The 20,519-nt window shown below is 49.3% G+C and overlaps 1 protein-coding gene across 1 annotated transcript; it reads left to right on the top strand.

Moving 5' to 3' along the window:
• Positions 1–106: 106 nt before the first annotated feature.
• On the top strand, positions 107–19,639 carry plekho1b (pleckstrin homology domain containing, family O member 1b). Its single transcript, XM_075466427.1, has 6 exons — positions 107–573; positions 2,338–2,484; positions 13,728–13,868; positions 14,009–14,113; positions 16,287–16,385; positions 16,512–19,639. Exons 1-6 carry the CDS (start codon positions 547–549, stop codon positions 17,034–17,036), a joined length of 1,044 nt encoding a protein of 347 aa, XP_075322542.1. The 5' UTR covers positions 107–546; the 3' UTR covers positions 17,037–19,639.
• Positions 19,640–20,519: the final 880 nt, after the last annotated feature.

Here is a 20,519-nt window from a genome sequence, read left to right as displayed (position 1 = left end):
TCAAAAACAGTTTCCCAGCTAAGGAAACCAACAGATGCACTGAAACTTTGTGGTTTATGATGTTGGAGGATGATGAAGAACATGACGGCACCATGGTGGTTCCAGGTTCGGCCCGTTAAACCAGAACTGCAGCTGAAACACTCCGGGTTCTGACCCGGTTCTGATGCCTTCCTTTCCGCCGGAGGATGGCGCCGTGGAGCTGCCGAGGAGCCGCTGAGCCAGCGGGTAGTCCCGGGGTGGGGGAGAGGAGAGGGAGGAGTAACCGGACACCGACTCTCGGAGCCGCTCCTCCCCGGTCAGAGCGCAGCGGAGCCCGGCGGCAGCAGGCAGCAGCAGCGGGGCGGTGAGAGGAGTCACAGCGGGAACCGAGACACCAAGGAGCGGCAGCGCCGAGGCGGAGGCTCCGGTGTCCCTGCCGGACTTTGATGCGCTTTTAACCCGCTTTTATCTCTCCTCCCGCCGGTCTCTCGCTCTGTGGCGAATAACGGAGTTACCGTGAAAGTGGGAGAAGTTCCGCCCGCCGCCGGCAGCCTGACAGCCGGCAGCATGAAGAAGAACAACTCCGGGAAACGGGTGAGTTTTACCGGAGCCGACACCTTTTATCCCGTTAAACCGAAGCTCGAGGAACAAAAGCCTGAAGGATTAGTAATGAGCCTTTATTGTGAAGTAGAGACCCGCTCATTACGCGAGGCTTCACTTCCGGTTTTCAAAATAAATACCCGGTTTGTTTTTGTTCAGTTAGGCCAGTGTGTCTCTGTCCCAGGGCTGCTGAGAGTTTTAAACTTATACTTGTGTGTTTCTGTTGTAACTGTAAAGTACGGAAGAATATTAGGGCCAGGCACAAGAAAAAATATTTATATTTTGCCCGTCGAGAATAAAGTAATTAGATGACGGACCAGAGGAGTCGACTTTTTTTCTCGAAAATTCGACTTTATTCTCAACATGTCGACTTTAATCTCGACAGGCAAAATATAAATATTTTTTCTTATGCCCGGCCCTAATAGTCTTCCGTAGTAAAGCGCTTTGTGACCCTGCTCTGTGAACGGCCTGGGACCCGCTGCCCTGCATGTTTGGGATGTTTCCTCCTCCAGCACACCTGACACATGATTGGCTGCTGATCAGGTGACTGCAGTTTTTGATCCTTTGGATCAGGCGCTGGAGGGAAACATCAAAAACATGCAGGGCACAGAAACACTGAGTCAGGGTACGAGTTAGAACCGGCCGGTAGAGTTAAATAAAGAAACTGAGCGGTTTCAGCTGAAGGTTCCTGGTGCTGACTGTAGATCTGACCCCACCACATATAGACACCTACCGGTGTACAGGTGTTCAGGTGTACAGGTGTACACGTGTTCAGGTGCACAGGTGTACAGGTGTACAGGTGCTCAGGTGTACAGGTGTACAGGTGTTCAGGTGCACAGGTGTACAGGTGTACAGGTGTTCAGGTGTTCAGGTGCACAGGTGTACAGGTGTTCAGGTGCACAGGTGTACAGGTGCTCAGGTGTACAGGTGTACAGGTGCTCAGGTGTACAGGTGTACAGGTGTTCAGGTGCACAGGTGTACAGGTGTACAGGTGTTCAGGTGTTCAGGTGCACAGGTGTACAGGTGTACAGGTGTTCAGGTGTTCAGGTGCACAGGTGTACAGGTGCTCAGGTGTACAGGTGTACAGGTGTTCAGGTGCACAGGTGTACAGGTGATCAGGTGTACACGTGTTCAGGTGTACAGGTGTACAGGTGTACAGGTGTACAGGTGTTCAGGTGTACAGGTGTACAGGTGATCAGGTGTACAGGTGTTCAGGTGTTCAGGTGTACAGGTGTACAGGTGTACAGGTGTACAGGTGTACAGGTGTTCAGGTGCACAGGTGTACAGGTGATCAGGTGTACAGGTGTTCAGGTGTTCAGGTGTACAGGTGTTCAGGTGTACAGGTGATCAGGTGTACAGGTGATCAGGTGTACAGGTGTACAGGTGTACAGGTGTACAGGTGTTCAGGTGTACAGGTGTACAGGTGATCAGGTGTACAGGTGTTCAGGTGTTCAGGTGCACAGGTGCACAGGTGTTCAGGTGTTCAGGTGTACAGGTGTTCAGGTGTACAGGTGTACAGGTGTTCAGGTGTTTAGATGTACAGGTGTTCAGGTGTTCAGGTGCACAGGTGCACAGGTGTACAGGTGCACAGGTGTACAGGTGTTCAGGTGCACAGGTGTTCAGGTGTTCAGGTGTACAGGTGTTCAGGTGTACAGGTGTACAGGTGTTCAGGTGTACAGGTGTACAGGTGTTCAGGTGTTTAGAAATCTGTTTCTCAAAGTGCTCACCTGCCCTCACAGCTTCCTGTTTCCTGTTCAGGTTCCACCGGACTCGGGGCCGCAGAACTCTCCGCCTGACAAAGTGGGCTGGATCAGGAAGTTCTGCGGGAAGGGGATCTTCAGGGAGATCTGGAAGAATCGTTTCGTGGTTCTGAGAGGAGACCAGCTGTTCATCTGTGAGAAAGAGGTGAGTCCCTGGGGGCGGGGCCAACAGGTGAGGGCCACCAGGTGAGGGCCACCAGGTGAGGGCCACCAGGTGAGGGGCCAACAGGTGAGGGCCAACAGGTGAGGGCCAACAGGTGAGGGGCCAACAGGTGAGGGCCAACAGGTGAGTGAGACCAGGTGAGGGCCACCAGGTGAGGGCCAACAGGTGAGGGGCCACCAGGTGAGGGCCAACAGGTGAGGGGCCAACAGGTGAGGGCCAACAGGTGAGGGCCAACAGGTGAGGGGCCAACAGGTGAGGGGCCAACAGGTGAGGGGCCACCAGGTGAGGGCCACCAGGTGAGGGCCAACAGGTGAGGGCCAACAGGTGAGGGGCCAACAGGTGAGGGAGACCAGGTGAGGGGCACCAGGTGAGGGGCACCAGGTGAGGGCCACCAGGTGAGGGCCAACAGGTGAGGGCCACCAGGTGAGGGGCACCAGGTGAGGGCCACCAGGTGAGGGCCACCAGGTGAGGGCCACCAGGTGAGGGCCAACAGGTGAGGGGCTAACAGGTGAGGGCCACCGGGTGAGGGCCACCAGGTGAGGGCCACCAGGTGAGGGCCAACAGGTGAGGGGCTAACAGGTGAGGGCCACCGGGTGAGGGCCACCAGGTGAGGGCCAACAGGTGAGGGGCAACAGGTGAGGGCCACCAGGTGAGGGCCAACAGGTGAGGGCCACCAGGTGAGGGCCAACAGGTGAGGGGCAACAGGTGAGGGCCACCAGGTGAGGGCCAACAGGTGAGGGGCTAACAGGTGAGGGCCACCGGGTGAGGGCCACCAGGTGAGGGCCAACAGGTGAGGGGCACCAGGTGAGGGGCACCAGGTGAGGGCCACCAGGTGAGGGCCAACAGGTGAGGGCCAACAGGTGAGGGCCACCAGGTGAGGGCCACCAGGTGAGGGCCACCAGGTGAGGGGCCAACAGGTGAGGGGCCAACAGGTGAGGGCCACCAGGTGAGGGCCACCAGGTGAGGGCCAACAGGTGAGGGCCAACAGGTGAGGGCCACCAGGTGAGGGCCACCAGGTGAGGGCCACCAGGTGAGGGCCAACAGGTGAGGGCCACCAGGTGAGGGCCACCAGGTGAGGGCCAACAGGTGAGGGCCACCAGGTGAGGGCCAACAGGTGAGGGCCAACAGGTGAGAGCCAACAGGTGAGGGCCAACAGGTGAGGACCACCAGGTGAGGGCCACCAGGTGAGGGCCACCTCCCATCAGAGCGGGCGTCTCATTATAGCTTTAATTATCACCATGGTAACCAGGTGTCAGAGGTCACAGTCATGTGGCATCATGCACACAGACACCAGCTGTGATGTCATCAGTAACCTCATTGGTCCGTGTAAAGGACTTAAAGGGACAGTGCAGCTTTTTCATTGCACGTTTACAGATCTGAGGGATGTGAACGAATGAAGATCAATAATCAGTTTAACTCCTAAGTTTATCGAGTTCTTCCAAACATTTTTATTATTCTGATTCACAAACTGGATTTTTGAAATTTAGATTCACACCTGAATGAGAATCAGTGACCACAGGGTTCTGCGAAGAGGGTTTTGTTTTGGTTCCGTCTGTAAACAGAATGTTTCTCCACTTTCTACAGTCGACGTTCTGCAGGAGTCGAGTTTCAGTCTGAGCTGCAGACACACAGAGAGCTCCGATTTCACTGCACAACAAAGGGCAGAACATCCTCACAGAACCCTTATCAGACACAGAACGTCCTCACAGAACCCTTATCAGACACAGAACGTCCTCACAGAACCCTTATCAGGCACAGAACGTCCTCACAGAACCCTTATCAGGCACAGAACGTCCTCACAGAACCCTTATCAGGCACAGAACGTCCTCACAGAACCCTTATCAGGCACAGAACGTCCTCACAGAACCCTTATCAGACACAGAACGTCCTCACAGAACCCTTATTAGACACAGCACGTCCTCACAGAACCCTTATCAGACACAGAACGTCCTCACAGAACCTTTATCAGACACAGAACGTCCTCACAGAACCCTTATCAGGCACAGAACGTCCTCACAGAACCCTTATCAGGCACAGAACGTCCTCACAGAACCCTTATCAGGCACAGAACGTCCTCACAGAACCCTTATCAGGCACAGAACGTCCTCACAGAACCCTTATCAGACTCAGAACGTCCTCACAGAACCCTTATCAGACACAGAACGTCCTCACAGAACCTTTATCAGGCACAGAACGTCCTCACAGAACCCTTATCAGACACAGAACGTCCTCACAGAACCCTTATCAGGCACAGAACGTCCTCACAGAACCCTTATCAGACACAGAACGTCCTCACAGAACCCTTATCAGACACAGAACGTCCTCACAGAACCTTTATCAGGCACAGAACGTCCTCACAGAACCTTTATCAGGCACAGAACGTCCTCACAGAACCCTTATCAGGCACAGAACGTCCTCACAGAACCCTTATCAGACACAGAACGTCCTCACAGAACCCTTATCAGACACAGAACGTCCTCACAGAACCCTTATCAGACACAGAACGTCCTCACAGAACCCTTATCAGACACAGAACGTCCTCACAGAACCCTTATCAGACACAGAACGTCCTCACAGAACCCTTATCAGGCACAGAACGTCCTCACAGAACCCTTATCAGGCACAGAACGTCCTCACAGAACCCTTATCAGACACAGAACGTCCTCACAGAACCCTTATCAGACACAGAACGTCCTCACAGAACCCTTATCAGACACAGAACGTCCTCACAGAACCCTTATCAGACACAGAACGTCCTCACAGAACCTTTATCAGACACAGAACGTCCTCACAGAACCTTTATCAGACACAGAACGTCCTCACAGAACCCTTATCAGACACAGAACGTCCTCACAGAACCCTTATCAGACACAGAACGTCCTCACAGAACCCTTATCAGACACAGAACGTCCTCACAGAACCCTTATCAGACACAGAACGTCCTCACAGAACCCTTATCAGACACAGAACGTCCTCACAGAACCCTTATCAGACACAGAACGTCCTCACAGAACCCTTATCAGACACAGAACGTCCTCACAGAACCCTTATCAGACACAGAACGTCCTCACAGAACCCTTATCAGACACAGAACGTCCTCACAGAACCCTTATCAGACACAGAACGTCCTCACAGAACCCTTATCAGGCACAGAACGTCCTCACAGAACCTTTATCAGGCACAGAACGTCCTCACAGAACCCTTATCAGACACAGAACGTCCTCACAGAACCTTTATCAGGCACAGAACGTCCTCACAGAACCCTTATCAGACACAGAACGTCCTCACAGAACCTTTATCAGGCACAGAACGTCCTCACAGAACCCTTATCAGACACAGAACGTCCTCACAGAACCCTTATCAGGCACAGAACGTCCTCACAGAACCCTTATCAGGCACAGAACGTCCTCACAGAACCCTTATCAGGCACAGAACGTCCTCACAGAACCCTTATCAGGCACAGAACGTCCTCACAGAACCCTTATCAGACACAGAACGTCCTCACAGAACCTTTATCAGACACAGAACGTCCTCACAGAACCCTTATCAGACACAGAACGTCCTCACAGAACCTTTATCAGGCACAGAACGTCCTCACAGAACCTTTATCAGACACAGAACGTCCTCACAGAACCCTTATCAGACACAGAACGTCCTCACAGAACCTTTATCAGGCACAGAACGTCCTCACAGAACCTTTATCAGGCACAGAACGTCCTCACAGAACCTTTATCAGACACAGAACGTCCTCACAGAACCCTTATCAGACACAGAACGTCCTCACAGAACCTTTATCAGACACAGAACGTCCTCACAGAACCCTTATCAGACACAGAACGTCCTCACAGAACCCTTATCAGACACAGAACGTCCTCACAGAACCCTTATCAGACACAGAACGTCCTCACAGAACCCTTATCAGGCACAGAACGTCCTCACAGAACCCTTATCAGGCACAGAACCTTCATCAGATGTTGACGTTTGTATTCAGAGCGTTCTGTGAGACGCATCACTGACGGGCTCGAGGTGTCAGAACTTATTTCTGTTCTTTAACTTATTATTAAATGTCTCCGTGTTCAGTTCCTCTTTATGACCTCGCTCTGTCTGCTCTGTGGTGGTCATGTGTCGTGGCGGCGCTTCCTGAAAACGGCTTCAGCTCCATATAAGGTGGCGTTTCTGTTTCTGTGGTGCAGATCAGCTCGTGTGAAGCTGCTCTCGGCGGCACCTCGACTTCCTGTCCGACCAGGAATAGAGCCGGTGTGACACCCGGGAAACCGCACTCAGAAGCAGAAATGTTCTTCAATCTGACGGCTAAACTTCCTCCTGACACATCTCAGTTTATGATCAGTTAGTTTAACCGACTGTTGTGCTTTTTGTTTGAAATGTTCTTTCGTCGCTCGATCAGCAGCTGATCTGATCATTCTTTGTCCTCTTTAATCAATCAATCAATCAATCAATCAATCAATCAATCAATCTTTATTTATAGAGCGCATTTCATACCACAGGCAAATGTGCTTTACATAAAGACATACAGAAATACAGAAAAATAAAAACATTAATTTAGCTAATAGTAGGATTGGTATAACTATAACAGAGCAAAAGTAAATTTAGCTAACAGTAGGATTGGTATAACTATAACAGAGCAAAAGTAAAGTTAGCTAACAGTAGGATTGGTATAACTATAACAGAGCTAAAGTAAATTTAGCTAACAGTATGATTGGTATAACTATAACAGGTAATTTGAGTAAACTAACAAAAGCTAACAAACATGGATAAACTTTCCTCTAAGAGGAAGCATTTAAAAATATAGCTAATAACAGAACGGTTGATATTATGAATGATAACAGATCTTCAATATATGAATATCAAATCAAATTTATTTATATAGCACATTTCATGTACAAACAGTTCAAAGTGCTTTACATAAAATAAAAGCATTGCAGCAGGGAGTGGAAGAAGCATTAAAATACATAAAAGAATATAAAGAGAAACAAATAAAATCATTTAAATGAATTTAAAAACAGGCAACAGTCCAGATAAGTTCAAAGATATCGTGCAGATTTCATGCATAGACACATGAGAACAGAAATGTCTTTAACCTGGATTTAAAAATGTCTCCATTTGGTGAAAGTTTAATCTCCACTGGCAGTTTGTTCCACTTGTTGGCAGCATAACAGCTAAATGCTGCTTCTCCATGTTTAGTCTGGACTCTGGACTGGACCAGCTGACCTGAGTCCTTGGATCTCAGAGCTCTGCTGGCTTTATATTCTCTGAACATATCACAGATTGTAAACCATCAGCAGGCTTTTAAAATCTATTCTGTGACTGACTGGAAGCCAGAGTAAAGATTTTAAAGCTGCTGTGATGTGTTCAGATCTCTTAGTCCGGGTTAAAACTCCAGCAGCAGCGTTCTGGATGAGCTGCAGATGTTTAATGCTCTTTGTGGGAAGTCCAGTTAAAAGTTACAGTGATGGAGTCTGCTGGAGATGGATGCATGGAGGAGTTTCTCCTGGTCTGTTTGGGAGAGGAAACCTCCCAAATATGACTAAGTTTTCCTCCTAGTGAAGCATTAATAAGATCAGGAACATGGATAAGCTTTCCTCTAAGAGGAAGCATTTAAGAAGCCGTTCAATGGTCACTAAATGAAAGGGGACTTGGGTAAAAAGCTTTCATCTGAGAGGAAATATTAAGGTTTATACAGTGATGATAGGTCTTAATAAACCATTTGAATATAACTAAGTTTAAGTGGAAACAGTTTTCTGTAAAAATCTGTTGATCGGATCAGAACTTTGATCTGAAAACCTTTCTTTTTTTTTTAATATCTTTTTATTTGTTTTCAAAGGACATTCAAATAATACAAACATAAATTGTCTTTCTTTATATGGCTTGCAAGTCCTTTTAAATAATTATTTTCCCACGTACCCCCCCCCCCCCCCCCCCCCACCCATACGGGGATGATCCAAAACACAACATTGTATGAAAAAGAAGAGAGAAAAGAAGTTATGTTAATAAAAAAGAAAATACATATATATTAAAAACATAAAACTTGGGCTAATTCCTGAAATGAAAAATAAATCCCTAAATAAATAAATAAGATTAAATAAAAAAATAAAAATAAAAAAAAAGTCTAATAATGTCTTGTAAAACCCACCCCCATGTCCCGTCATATGTATATCCATAACTGCCCAAGTGTCTGTTAGGGCCTATGCATATATAGTACACGTATAGTTGTTAATGTTGGCGGGGTGGGGTGGGGTAGCCTGGCTCTCACGCAGACCCTTCGTGCTTCGTGCATCTGCGTTACACTTCGTGAGCTCGCACGAGTGTCTGGGCGCGCCTTGTTGAGCCCGAAGTCTTCGGTTACCCCATAAACGGCCCGCCTCTATGCCTAGATCCAATCACAGTCGTGGGGCGGGGTGTTAACAGATTAGCTGCTGCTAGCTCCTGCTTTGCTCGCTGCTGTTGTGTTTTGTTTATTTTCCACCACAGACCGAGAGACTGGTCGCGCTCCAACGCGTCACGTCCGCTTTCCATATGATTGGTCGAAGTAGTACGTGACACACACATTGAATTCTCCAATCAGGTTCGAGAGGTTTTTGAATACAAGCCCCGCCTACTCACAGCAGAGAACAGCTAGGCAACCGACACAATTCCAGATGGATGAGAAACATCCATCTGCGTGAGAACCAGGTTAGGGTGGGGGGGCTTTGCTTTCAACCTCAATATGTACATATAGTTACTAACCAGCATAAGAGAAAAAGAAAAAAGCGGAATGCCAATATCGTGTCGAGGTTTGTCCCTCTACTTGTTCAAGTTTGTCAAACCTGAAATTATAGGACGCCAAAGATCATCAAAAAGATAAACTGAACTGAACTGAAAACCTTTCTGAACACAGATCGATCAGAACTCATTATCAGCAGATGTATTGATGACTGAAGAAGGATGTTCTGCTCGGTCTGTTTGAGGGTTCTGATAAGAACCGGGTTCAGGCCCGTTAATGTCCTCACAAACATAGAAGAGTGTGTGAGAGTCCGGTCCTAAAGACAGCAGCTGGAGGGCGTCCATGGCAACCAGAAGCACGCCCCTCCCCCTCGCTCTGGTAACCGATGGCAACCTGCCAGCATGACACACACACACACACACACACACACACACACACACACACACACACACACACACACACTTTGTTCTGCATCCATTCAGATTTGTTTCTCAAATGAGTTCTTCAGACTCGTGGTTATTTGCAAGTGATGACATCAGATTTGAGAGTCCTGCCCAGGTCGCCGTGGTAACAACACGGACGACATCAGATGGTGTTTGGCGAGTTCTGTCCATCAGGGGCCTGATAACTGAAGGCTCTGCCTCCCAAACTGGCAGCTGGTTCCACAGAGAGGGGCCTGATAACTGAAGGCTCTGCCTCCCAAACTGGCAGCTGGTCCCACAGAGAGGGGCCTGATAACTGAAGGCTCTGCCTCCCAAACTGGCAGCTGGTTTAACAGAGAGGGGCCTGATAACTGAAGGCTCTGCCTCCCAAACTGGCAGCTGGTTCCACAGAGAGGGGCCTGATAACTGAAGGCTCTGCCTCCCAAACTGGCAGCTGGTTCCACAGAGAGGGGCCTGATAACTGAAGGCTCTGGTTCCACAGAGAGGGGCCTGATAACTGAAGGCTCTGCCTCCCAAACTGGCAGCTGGTTCCACAGAGAGGGGCCTGATAACTGAAGGCTCTGCCTCCCAAACTGGCAGCTGGTTCCTCAGAGAGGAGCCTGATAACTGAAGGCTCTGCCTCCCAAACTGGCAGCTGGTTCCACAGAGAGGGGCCTGATAACTGAAGGCTCTGCCTCCCAAACTGGCAGCTGGTTCCACAGAGAGGGGCCTGATAACTGAAGGCTCTGCCTCCCAAACTGGCAGCTGGTTCCACAGAGAGGGGCCTGATAACTGAAGGCTCTGCCTCCCAAACTGGCAGCTGGTTCCACAGAGAGGGGCCTGATAACTGAAGGCTCTGCCTCCCAAACTGGCAGCTGGTTCCACAGAGAGGGGCCTGATAACTGAAGGCTCTGCCTCCCAAACTGGCAGCTGGTTCCTCAGAGAGGGGCCTGATAACTGAAGGCTCTGCCTCCCAAACTGGCAGCTGGTTCCACAGAGAGGGGCCTGATAACTGAAGGCTCTGCCTCCCAAACTGGCAGCTGGTTCCTCAGAGAGGGGCCTGATAACTGAAGGCTCTGCCTCCCAAACTGGCAGCTGGTTCCATAGAGAGGCGCCTGATAACTGAAGGCTCTGCCTCCCAAACTGGCAGCTGGTTCCTCAGAGAGGGGCCTGATAACTGAAGGCTCTGCCTCCCAAACTGGCAGCTGGTTCCATAAAGAGGCGCCTGATAACTGAAGGCTCTGCCTCCCAAACTGGCAGCTGGTTCCACAGAGGGGCCTGATAACTGAAGGCTCTGCCTCCCAAACTGGCAGCTGGTTCCACAGAGAGGGGCCTGATAACTGAAGGCCCTGCCTCCCAAACTGGCAGCTGGTTCCACAGAGAGGGGCCTGATAACTGAAGGCTCTGCCTCCCAAACTGGCAGCTGGTTCCACAGAGAGGGGCCTGATAACTGAAGGCTCTGCCTCCCAAACTGGCAGCTGGTTCCACAGAGAGGGGCCTGATAACTGAAGGCTCTGCCTCCCAAACTGGCAGCTGGTTCCACAGAGAGGGGCCTGTTAACCGAAGGCTCTGCCTCCCAAACTGGCAGCTGGTTCCACAGAGAGGGGCCTGATAACTGAAGGCTCTGCCTCCCAAACTGGCAGCTGGTTCCACAGAGAGGGGCCTGATAACTGAAGGCTCTGCCTCCCAAACTGGCAGCTGGTTCCACAGAGAGGGGCCTGATAACTGAAGGCTCTGCCTCAGTAAACATGTGTGTGATTATGTAACTGATCGCAGCCTCTGAACATTGATGATTAAACCGCTGATGCAGACGGTGACATAAGCAGGAAGCGTCCCGCGGCCTGAGGGGAACGTGGCGTCTGATCCTTAGAAAATCAAATGATCCGAGCTCCAGTTTCAGGGACAGAAACGTCCTCAGAATAAAACAAACATCTGTAAATCTGTACAGAAGCCGTTCAGCAGGGATCCCAACACACCGACCCACTGAGGCTCAGTGTGGGCGGGGCCTCCCTCCCAGGAAGTCTCAGCTTAAAGCTGCTGAATAATGGATGCTGTTTCCATGGAGATGAACTTTGTGGGGTGAAGCTGCAGGTGTGTGTGTGTGTGTGTGTGTGTGTGTGTGTGTGTGTGTGTGTGTGTGTGGATACTAGCTTCAACATTCGGTTCAGTTTCATTTAAAAAGCACCAAATCACAACAAAATGTCATTAAATTCCAAATCACTCAGAGCCAATTAAACAGTTTCATCACCAAGGAAACCAGCAGGTTAGAATTAAACCATCAGAACCAGGAACCATCTGCCTGTACTACATACTACATACTACATTCTACATACTACATACTACATACTACATACTACATACTACATACTGCACACTGATCAATCAGACAGTATGCAGAGTATTTACCCACAATGCATCTCGCTCCTGCCCGAGCCGAAATCAGCCGGCCTGAAGCTGATTTCTCTTAAGCTCTAAACTCTGTAAACTTTAGCAACATTTGAAACATTTTCAGGTGAGAAAGTAGTCGTTTAGATCCCCAACGTGTTGAAAACCTGACAAAATACCGGCTGTTTACCATTTTGTTCCCACGAATTCGGCGCTACTAAAGCTAGCCGCAGTGAGCTAACGCACTTCCTGTTATTTTCACAAAATAAAATACCCGTTGCCTTTTATCATAGGGAAAGCCATTACCATACAATTGGTGCTTTTGTTTTGAAAACAGGAAGTGAACCTACCCTCGTTGTAGCTAGCTTGAAACTGCCGTTTTGACAGGAAATGACGATCGGCGACGTCACGTTACGTTCCATCTTGGGTAGTTTGAGTATGAGTAGTAACCTCATGATGCATACCCAACATTTCGGAGAATCTAGTATGCATCCGGGAAGTTAAAAAAGTTAAAGTTAGTAGGAGTAGTAGGAGTAGTAGGAGTAGTAGGAGAAGTAGGCGGTTTGGAACACAGCCCAGGCCAGCTGGATGCATTCTTCAGAACTTTCACCTGGTGACCCTTTAGTCTCCTCATGGTTCCACCTGTGTGCAGGTGACTCTCAGGGAGCCAGTTTACATGTAGATCCTGGGAGCTGCGTTTTGGTAACTCTACAATATAAAAACTATTAATAAGAAACTAAAAACAGTAAAACGGGAGCAGAGATAAGAAGATAAATACGAACCAGTTTATGACTCCAGCAGGAGTCTGAACATCAGGGACTCTTTCTGCTGTTTTTATGGAAATCAGGAGCTCCTCCACAGCGCTGCTGTTTGACTGCGTTTGCATTTGTTTTCTTTTGTTTTGTTTTCTTTCAATTGGAGTTCCTTTCTTTGAGTTTCTGCTCCTTTCCTCTGTTCCACTGACGACCTCTGGTTTCCTGTCAGTCAGCAGCTGGAACAGCTGGTTAAACTCATCTATAGATTTAGACTTGGTCAAAGTTTATAAACCGAACACCTTTAGAACACCAACGCTGCCCAAAGTGCTGCTGGATGATAAATAAAAACAATCAGAATCCCAACAGCTCGTAGAAGCCCCTTTAGTATAATTGGTGGTTTCCTGAAATCGTACCTGTGTGTGTGCAGGTGAAGGAACTGGGTCGGGCTGACGAGTGGCAGGTTTTGGTGGTGACGTGAAGTTAGGACACATCACGAAACTTACGAACTTACGAAAGAAAACTGTATTTATTCACAGAAAAACAAAGTACAACAAAAAGCGCGGCTGAGCCGGATTCAAAAATGTAGCTGAGAAAAACAAACAGAAGGACTTGGCATGGCTTGGGATAGAATAAATAAGTACTTAGCTTGGAGAAGACCAGGAACATGGGAAAAAAAACAGGTAACATCGGTGACAAGGCAGGTAAGACATGTAGGGCACGAAGAGATCCGACCAACAGATGAGACAGGAGAGTAACCACAGGGCTGGGAGTGATTGGAGAGGGAGTGCAGCTGGTGACTAACGGCTGCAGTGAATGAACCAATGACCAGACTGAAACACAAAAACATAACCTAAAACATAAAACTCAAAACATGGGTCCCATGGCGTGACAACGAGGTGCTGTAGAAGTGACGTTTTCCTGAAATCGTACCTGTGTGTGCAGGTGAAGGATCTGGGTCGGGCTGACGAGGTGCTCGATCTGTCCGACTACGAGCGCTGTGAGGAGATCCGGAAGAACAAGAGCCGCAGCAAGAAGAACCTCAGCAAGTTCAGGCTGCAGCGCTGCAGCTGGCCGGGGAACACGGTACGCCTGAACGCACCTGAACGCACCTGAACGCACCTGAACGCACCTGAACGCACCTTAGTGCTTCTGTATATATATTTATATATATATATAAATATGTGTATAGGTGGAATAATGCCGCGTATGTGCCTGTGTTCCAGGTTCCTAACTTGGTGTTTCTGGCCGTCAGTCCTGAGGAGAAGGAGTCTTGGGTCAACAACCTGAACGCCGCCATCACCAGAGGGAAGAACCGGATCCTGGACGAGGTGCGACTTTAATGACGATGTGTTTTAGTTCATGGTTCAATATCCTCAGATATGTTTAAAGAAGACGAACATGGATGGATTCAGGTATTAAAACTCATCACCACGGAAGGTTTTATATATATATTATATATATTATATATGTTTCCCTCCATGTTGGGGCCGGTTGCAGTTTATGAGCGTTAGCTAACGTCCGTCCAGCTCAGGGAGGCGAACTCTGATCCGGTTACGTTTTCTTCTGGTTTTAGTTCAGCAGAAAACTTCTTCTTCTTCATCGTCTCAGTCCTCCTAAAGTAACTTTTATTCAGTTTTTGACTCCTTATAGTCAGAAAAAAGGCTGTTGGTGATAACTGTGTGGTCCTTTTTAAGTCACACATTTAGTCCTTTTTCGGCAGCTTTCAGATTGTTTCGGTATTTTCACAGATTTAAGGATGTTGTCTCGGAGCTGAAGAAGATAAGCCGAGAAATCTAGACGCCCCTAACGACCGCAAATTGAATTTGCTCCGGGGCTAGTCTAGTCAGTTGTGGTCGTTTTGCGAGGCTGAAAATCGAAACTTAATCAGGCCAATGAAATGGTGAGGAGCGGGGTCGGAGGCCGGGCTACCGAGTGACGACAGAGGTGCGACGTTTCAGTGTGTAGTTCCAGAGAGAGGTAAACAGTGGCTGCGCCCAGCCAACAGGCTTTCCATTGAAAGGAAGTTTTCGGAGTTTTGCCCACCGGCAGGGGTGGAGCAGTGATTTTAAATGTGGGGGTGTTACATGAGCGCCACATCAAGCCCATAGACACGACGCTGAAGTTGGCATCCGATTCGCAAATTAAATCGATGGGCATAAAGGGCCATTTCACTGCATTTTTTTGCATTTTGATCGGCCAAAACTGGGTCCTGTATGGAAACTACAATAGTTACACTGCTCATATCTGGATGGAATTATTCTAAAGAGGCTATAGATTCATTAAAACCTTGTTTGGGATTTGTGAAACCTTTTTCTGATTTGTACAAATGCAGAACAGGGCCATTTATTGCATTTTTTTGCATTTTGATCACACTGAACTAGATCCTGTATGGAAACTACAATAGTTAGACTGCTCAAATCTGGATAGAATTATTCTAAAGAGGGTACAGAGTCTTTAAAACACATTTTATGATTTGTTAAAACTTTATTTGGTCATTGAAAATTCAAAAAGGTGAAATCATCTTGCTGTAAAGTGGGGGTGTCGAAACACCCCCATCCCCCACGGGTGCGACACCCATGCCCACCGGGTACGGTAAAAGTTTATTTTACCAGCTTGCTCCGTTGGTGGGACGACGCTCTGATTGGTTGTTGCGCCATCCTATTGCGTGGCGTTGAATGCAGAGGCAACTTAACTCTTTCGGTGCCATTGACGTCTGCTGCCACTTTGCACAAAAAAAAAGAGCTCGTTTTCTCCATTTTTTGGGTCAAACAGCTGATTTTGGTGAAACCAACCTATGTTCTACTGTCTAAAGGACTGAAAATGGTAGAAACAAACTTTTTTTTCCTGATCAAAGAAGAGAGTCTACTCTTTCTTTTGGTAATTTCGGTGTGTACATAGTCATAAGACACACTTTTCTGTGGGTCTTGGAAAATCAGTCAAAATACTGAAAAACACTTGGCAGAATGGGTGGCTCTGAACTGAAAATGGCTGGCAGCCAATGAGTTAACAGACAACCGTTTATCCCTGTACGGGTCTGGTGAAGCTGGCTATAAGAAGAGTTGATCAGGTTGAATCTGTGAAACTTCCTGTTTCCTGGAACTTTATTCGTCCTCGCTGGCAGCAGAACGTGTAAAGCTGCAGTTTGCCAGCAGCCTTTTCCACCGCTCAATACCTCTGATCAATACCTCTGATCAATACCTCTGATCGATGCCTCCGATCGATGCCCCGCCCCGCTCACATGCGCTCCGAGGCTGAACTCGTGCATCGTTGATGATTTTCCATCAGGAAGTTCTGTAAAAGTCCGACATGTTCCATTCAGACTCAGTGACATCATCAGTCATGTGACCCGGTCGTGGCCTCCTGTAGTGACTGTTGATCCAGAACCTGCTCAGCAGAACCAAACAGAACCAAACAGAACCAAACAGAACCTGCTCAGCAGAACCACAGAACCTGGACCCTCAGAACCCGACCCGGTACCCTCTAACCTCTTTCTGTTTCCAGGTGACGGTGGACGACGCTCAGCTGAGTCACCTGACCCGAGATCGAGTGAAGATCCCTCACAACCGCCGGCTGCCGACCCGAGGCCACCTGCTGGCCGTGGTCAGTACAGGCCCCGCCCCTCTGGGGGAGGGGCTAAGTTTCAGTACAGGCTCTCTGACCCGGTTCTGACCCGGTTCTGTCTCTGTTTCTGACCCGGTTCTGACCCGGTTCCCCTCTGTCCTACAGGCCTCCACCTCCTCCTCAGACGGGATGCTGACCCTGGACCTGATCCAGGAGGATCTGCCGGACTGTCCCAGGTCCCAGACGGACGGCATGCTGTCAGTCCGGACCGCCGAGGCTTCTGGGAAGTCTCGCAGCCTTCCCCGTGAGGTGGTGGCGTGGGAGAACCCGGGCCCGACCCGGACACCGCAGCCGGGGAACCGCTGCGCCTCGATGGACGAGATCCTGACCCAGTCCGAGAGCAAAGCCGGGACAAACAACACGGCGGCGCCGCCCACGGGCGCCGCGGCGCCGGTCGGCCGGCTGCAGGAGCTCATCGGCCAGAAGCTCGACAACACGGAGCGCCTGCTGACGGAGGTGCGGGCGGAAGCGCAGGGGGAGGGGCTTAAGGAGGCGCCCGAGGAGGCGCGAGCCGAAGCCGAGAGACTCTTGAGGGAGGCGGCGGCGGCCTGGAGGCAAGCCCGCGAGGTTCTGGAGGAGGTGAACGAGCTGAGGGCGTTGTACCGACAACTGGACCCGCCTCCGCCTTAAGCCCCGCCTCCGCCATAAGCCCCGCCTCCAGCACCACACTGAGCCCCGAGATGTGACCCAGAACGCAGAGACCCTGTTCTGGACTTTATGCTGAAACCTGTCGGAGCCCCGGTGCGCACACCTGAACCTCGGGTCCAGTTTGGGTCAGCGTTAGTCAGCTGACCTCCCAGCAGAAGCCCCGCCCCCACACAGCGGTCTGAGCGCGCTCAGTTAGGAGCAAAAGGAGCTTTTTTACGTCCTCTGAAACATTCAGAAAGTTAAACGCCTTAAATTCAGTTTCATTCGAAGCCAAACATGTAACGTGAAGCTAACTCCGATTAGCGCAGCTAACGCCGCTTAGCTAAGCTAACGCCGGTTAGCTAAGCTAACGCCGGTTAGCTCAGCTAACTCCGGTCAGCGCAGCTAACGCCGGTTAGCTCAGCTAACTCCGGTCAGCGCAGCTAACGCCGCTTAGCTCAGCATAAAAGATTCGAACGTGGTCCGAATAACGAGACAAAGTGTTCCCGAGCGACCGGACAACAACGCCATGTGGTGAAACGAGCAGCAGGAAACCCTCAGATTGTCCAAACTGAGCGCGCTCAGACCGCCATTCACCGTGACCTTTGACCTGTCAAAGCTAAAGCAGCTCAGGTGGCTCCAGCAGAATCACACGTTCTTTTTTTAATCCCATTAAAGAAGTGACCTCAGACCAGTTTACAGGTTTAGTTTAAGTCCAGAACCGGTCAGACGGGTTCTGGACTGGTTCTGGACTGGTTGTGGACTGGTTCTGGACTGGTTCTGCACTGGTTCTGGACTGGTTCTGCACTGGTTCTGCACTGGTTCTGGGCTGGTTCTGGGCTGGTTCTGGACTGGTTGTGGACTGGTTCTGGGCTGGTTGTGGACTGGTTCTGCACTGGTTCTGGACCGGTTCTCGACTGGTTGTGGACCGGTTCTGGGCTGGTTGTGGACTGGTTCTGCACTGGTTCTGGACCGGTTCTGGACTGGTTGTGGACTGGTTCTGCACTGGTTCTGGGCTGGTTCTGGGCTGGTTCTGGACTGGTTCTGGACTGGTTCTGCACTGGTTCTGGGCTGGTTCTGGGCTGGTTCTGGACAGGTTCTGGACTGGTTCTGGACCCAGTCATTTGACCCTGTGGACCTCACGGTTCTGTTTATGATCCCGGACGGGATCCCAGCGGTGCTGGTTGGGAGGTCCGGTTCGTGCTCTGCTGAGGCCAGTTCAACCAGAACCGAGGCAGTGATGTCATCATCACATCTGGACCAGAACCAGGAACATCTGAGCCTGGAGACGGACCTTCAAAATACTCCGGGACAGAACCCGTTCAGAACCGCTCAGCTGGAGATGTCCGAATGAAAATGTGCCAACAGGTCTTTATCGGTTCTGGTTCTTCACCAGCCTCACAGAGAGGTTCTGTTCTGGGCACCGGGTCCGATCAGATTTGGGTCGTTAGCGGGTCTGGACCTGGCAGAACTCTGTGTGAAAGCTCCAGAACCAGCTGGGTGTAAACTCAGAACATTTTGCTCATCAACACAGACAATGTCTGGTTCTGTTGGGACCAGGTTCTGTTGGGCCGGTACTGATCCATCCTTTGTTTGACCTGGTTAATTCGGGTCGGTACGATTCTGATTCTATGCACACGTCTCTTCTTCCTCTCAATGTGAATGTTGTCGGAAACTCAGGAGAACCTTAAACTGGACCGACCCGGCCCGATCCCAGCCATCAGAACCCTGAGGACATGTCATCTGTTCGGATCAGAAAGTCATTCACAGCCGGTTCTGATCCGTTCGGACAGAAAAGAACTGGACACAATGTTTCTGTAATTGTAAACGGACTTTTGGACCTTCAGAGGGCGGTACCAGAACCAAATGTCTGCTTTCCAAACAATCAGAGAAGTTTATTTTTGTACTGCAGCTCGGCCCGGTTCTGTTTGTGTGTCCGGTTCTGTTTGTGTGCCCGGTTCTGTTTGTGTGTCCGGTTCTGTTTGTGTGTCCGGTTCTGTTTGTGTGCCCGGTTCTGTTTGTGTTCCCGGTTCTGTTTGTGTTCCCGGTTCTGTTTGTGTGCCCGGTTCTGTTTGTGTTCCCGGTTCTGTTTGTGTGCCCGGTTCTGTTTGTGTTCCCGGTTCTGTTTGTGTGCCCGGTTCTGTTTGTGTTCCCGGTTCTGTTTGTGTTCCCGGTTCTGTTTGTGTTCCCGGTTCTGTTTGTGTGCCCGGTTCTGTTTGTGTTCCCGGTTCTGTTTGTGTGCCCGGTTCTGTTTGTGTTCCCGGTTCTGTTTGTGTGCAAGCAGATGAAGTGTGTAGCGATAAATGGTTCTGTTTGTGTTCTGTAGTGCAAACCGGGTCCAGCAGAACCGAGCGTCATGTTATTGATTAAAATGATAAAGTTCTGTTTGTGTTCCCGGTTCTGTTTGTGTTCCCGGTTCTGTTTGTGTTCCCGGTTCTGTTTGTTAATGTTATTGATTAAAATGATAAAGTTCTGTTTGAATGCTGGGATGTTCCTTTAGCCGTCTTCCTGCCGCTGGAGCCTTAAACCTGCAGGGCATCATGGGAAATGTGGTCCAGCGGGGAAGTGAAGCCTGCTGCTGCTGCTGCGAGTCCAAACTTTTGATGTTCTGAAATAAATTCTGCAAACTGAACCCGGGTCTGTGGCGTCTGATTCAGCCGCTCAGCCGGCGTTAAGGAGGAAACGTTCAAATCTGTAGCGTTCAAATATAAGGATTTAACAGAAGTTCTCACTAGCTTAATAAATTTATTTAAACTCAGTTGCACCTTAAAGAAGGAAAAACAGAATCTTACGATTCTGGGATGTTAAGTTAATGTTTCAATTAATAATCAGTCTCATGTAGATAGATAGGTACTTTATTCATCCCAATTTGGGAAATTGTTGCGTTGCAGCAGCGTACAGTAAAAGATATGTAAACAATTAGAGTAAAAACAAGCAAATAGAATAAAATAAAATAATAAAATAAAAATAGTGAATAAACATTAGCTATATACAAATCTACAGTATGACGAGTTTTTGTTTGTTTTTTAGGAGAAACTTGGACAGTTTGGTCAACAGTTTTGTTATCCCTCTACTTTTGTGAATTCTTGTTTGGTTGGACAGACATCACGTAAATAAAGCATACAACACAACCTGTGATTATACATATATAAATATATATGAACTGTTTATCCATCCATCCATCCATCATCTTCTCCGGGGGTCGGGTCGCGGGGGAAGCAGCTTGAGCAGAGAATCCCAGACGTCCCCGGCCACTTCCTCCAGCTCTTCAGGGGGGACCCCGAGGCATTCCCAGGCCAGCCGAGAGACAGAGTCTGTGTTCGAAACCGCATACTTCTACTACTCATACTAACTTTAACTTTTTTTAAGTTCCCGGATGCATACTAGATTCTCCTAAATGTTGGGTATGCATCATGAGGTTACTACTCATACTCAAACTACCCAAGATGCAACGTAACGTGACGTCACCGATCGTCATTTCCTGTC

This window comes from Odontesthes bonariensis, chromosome 5 (assembly GCF_027942865.1).
Source record: "Odontesthes bonariensis isolate fOdoBon6 chromosome 5, fOdoBon6.hap1, whole genome shotgun sequence".
In the NCBI taxonomy this organism is placed as follows: domain Eukaryota; kingdom Metazoa; phylum Chordata; class Actinopteri; order Atheriniformes; family Atherinopsidae; genus Odontesthes; species Odontesthes bonariensis.
The sequence above is the reverse complement of the archived record's forward strand: the minus strand, read 5'-3'. Positions and strand labels throughout refer to the sequence as shown.

Bases quoted from the DNA above. Each gene is read 5' to 3' on its own strand.
- plekho1b (XM_075466427.1), top strand. From the start codon at position 547: ATGAAGAAGAACAACTCCGGGAAACGG. The intron at 574-2,337 runs GTGAGTTTTACC...TTTCCTGTTCAG, and splicing joins AGAACAACTCCGGGAAACGG to GTTCCACCGGACTCGGGGCC. The intron at 13,869-14,008 runs GTACGCCTGAAC...CCTGTGTTCCAG, and splicing joins GCAGCTGGCCGGGGAACACG to GTTCCTAACTTGGTGTTTCT.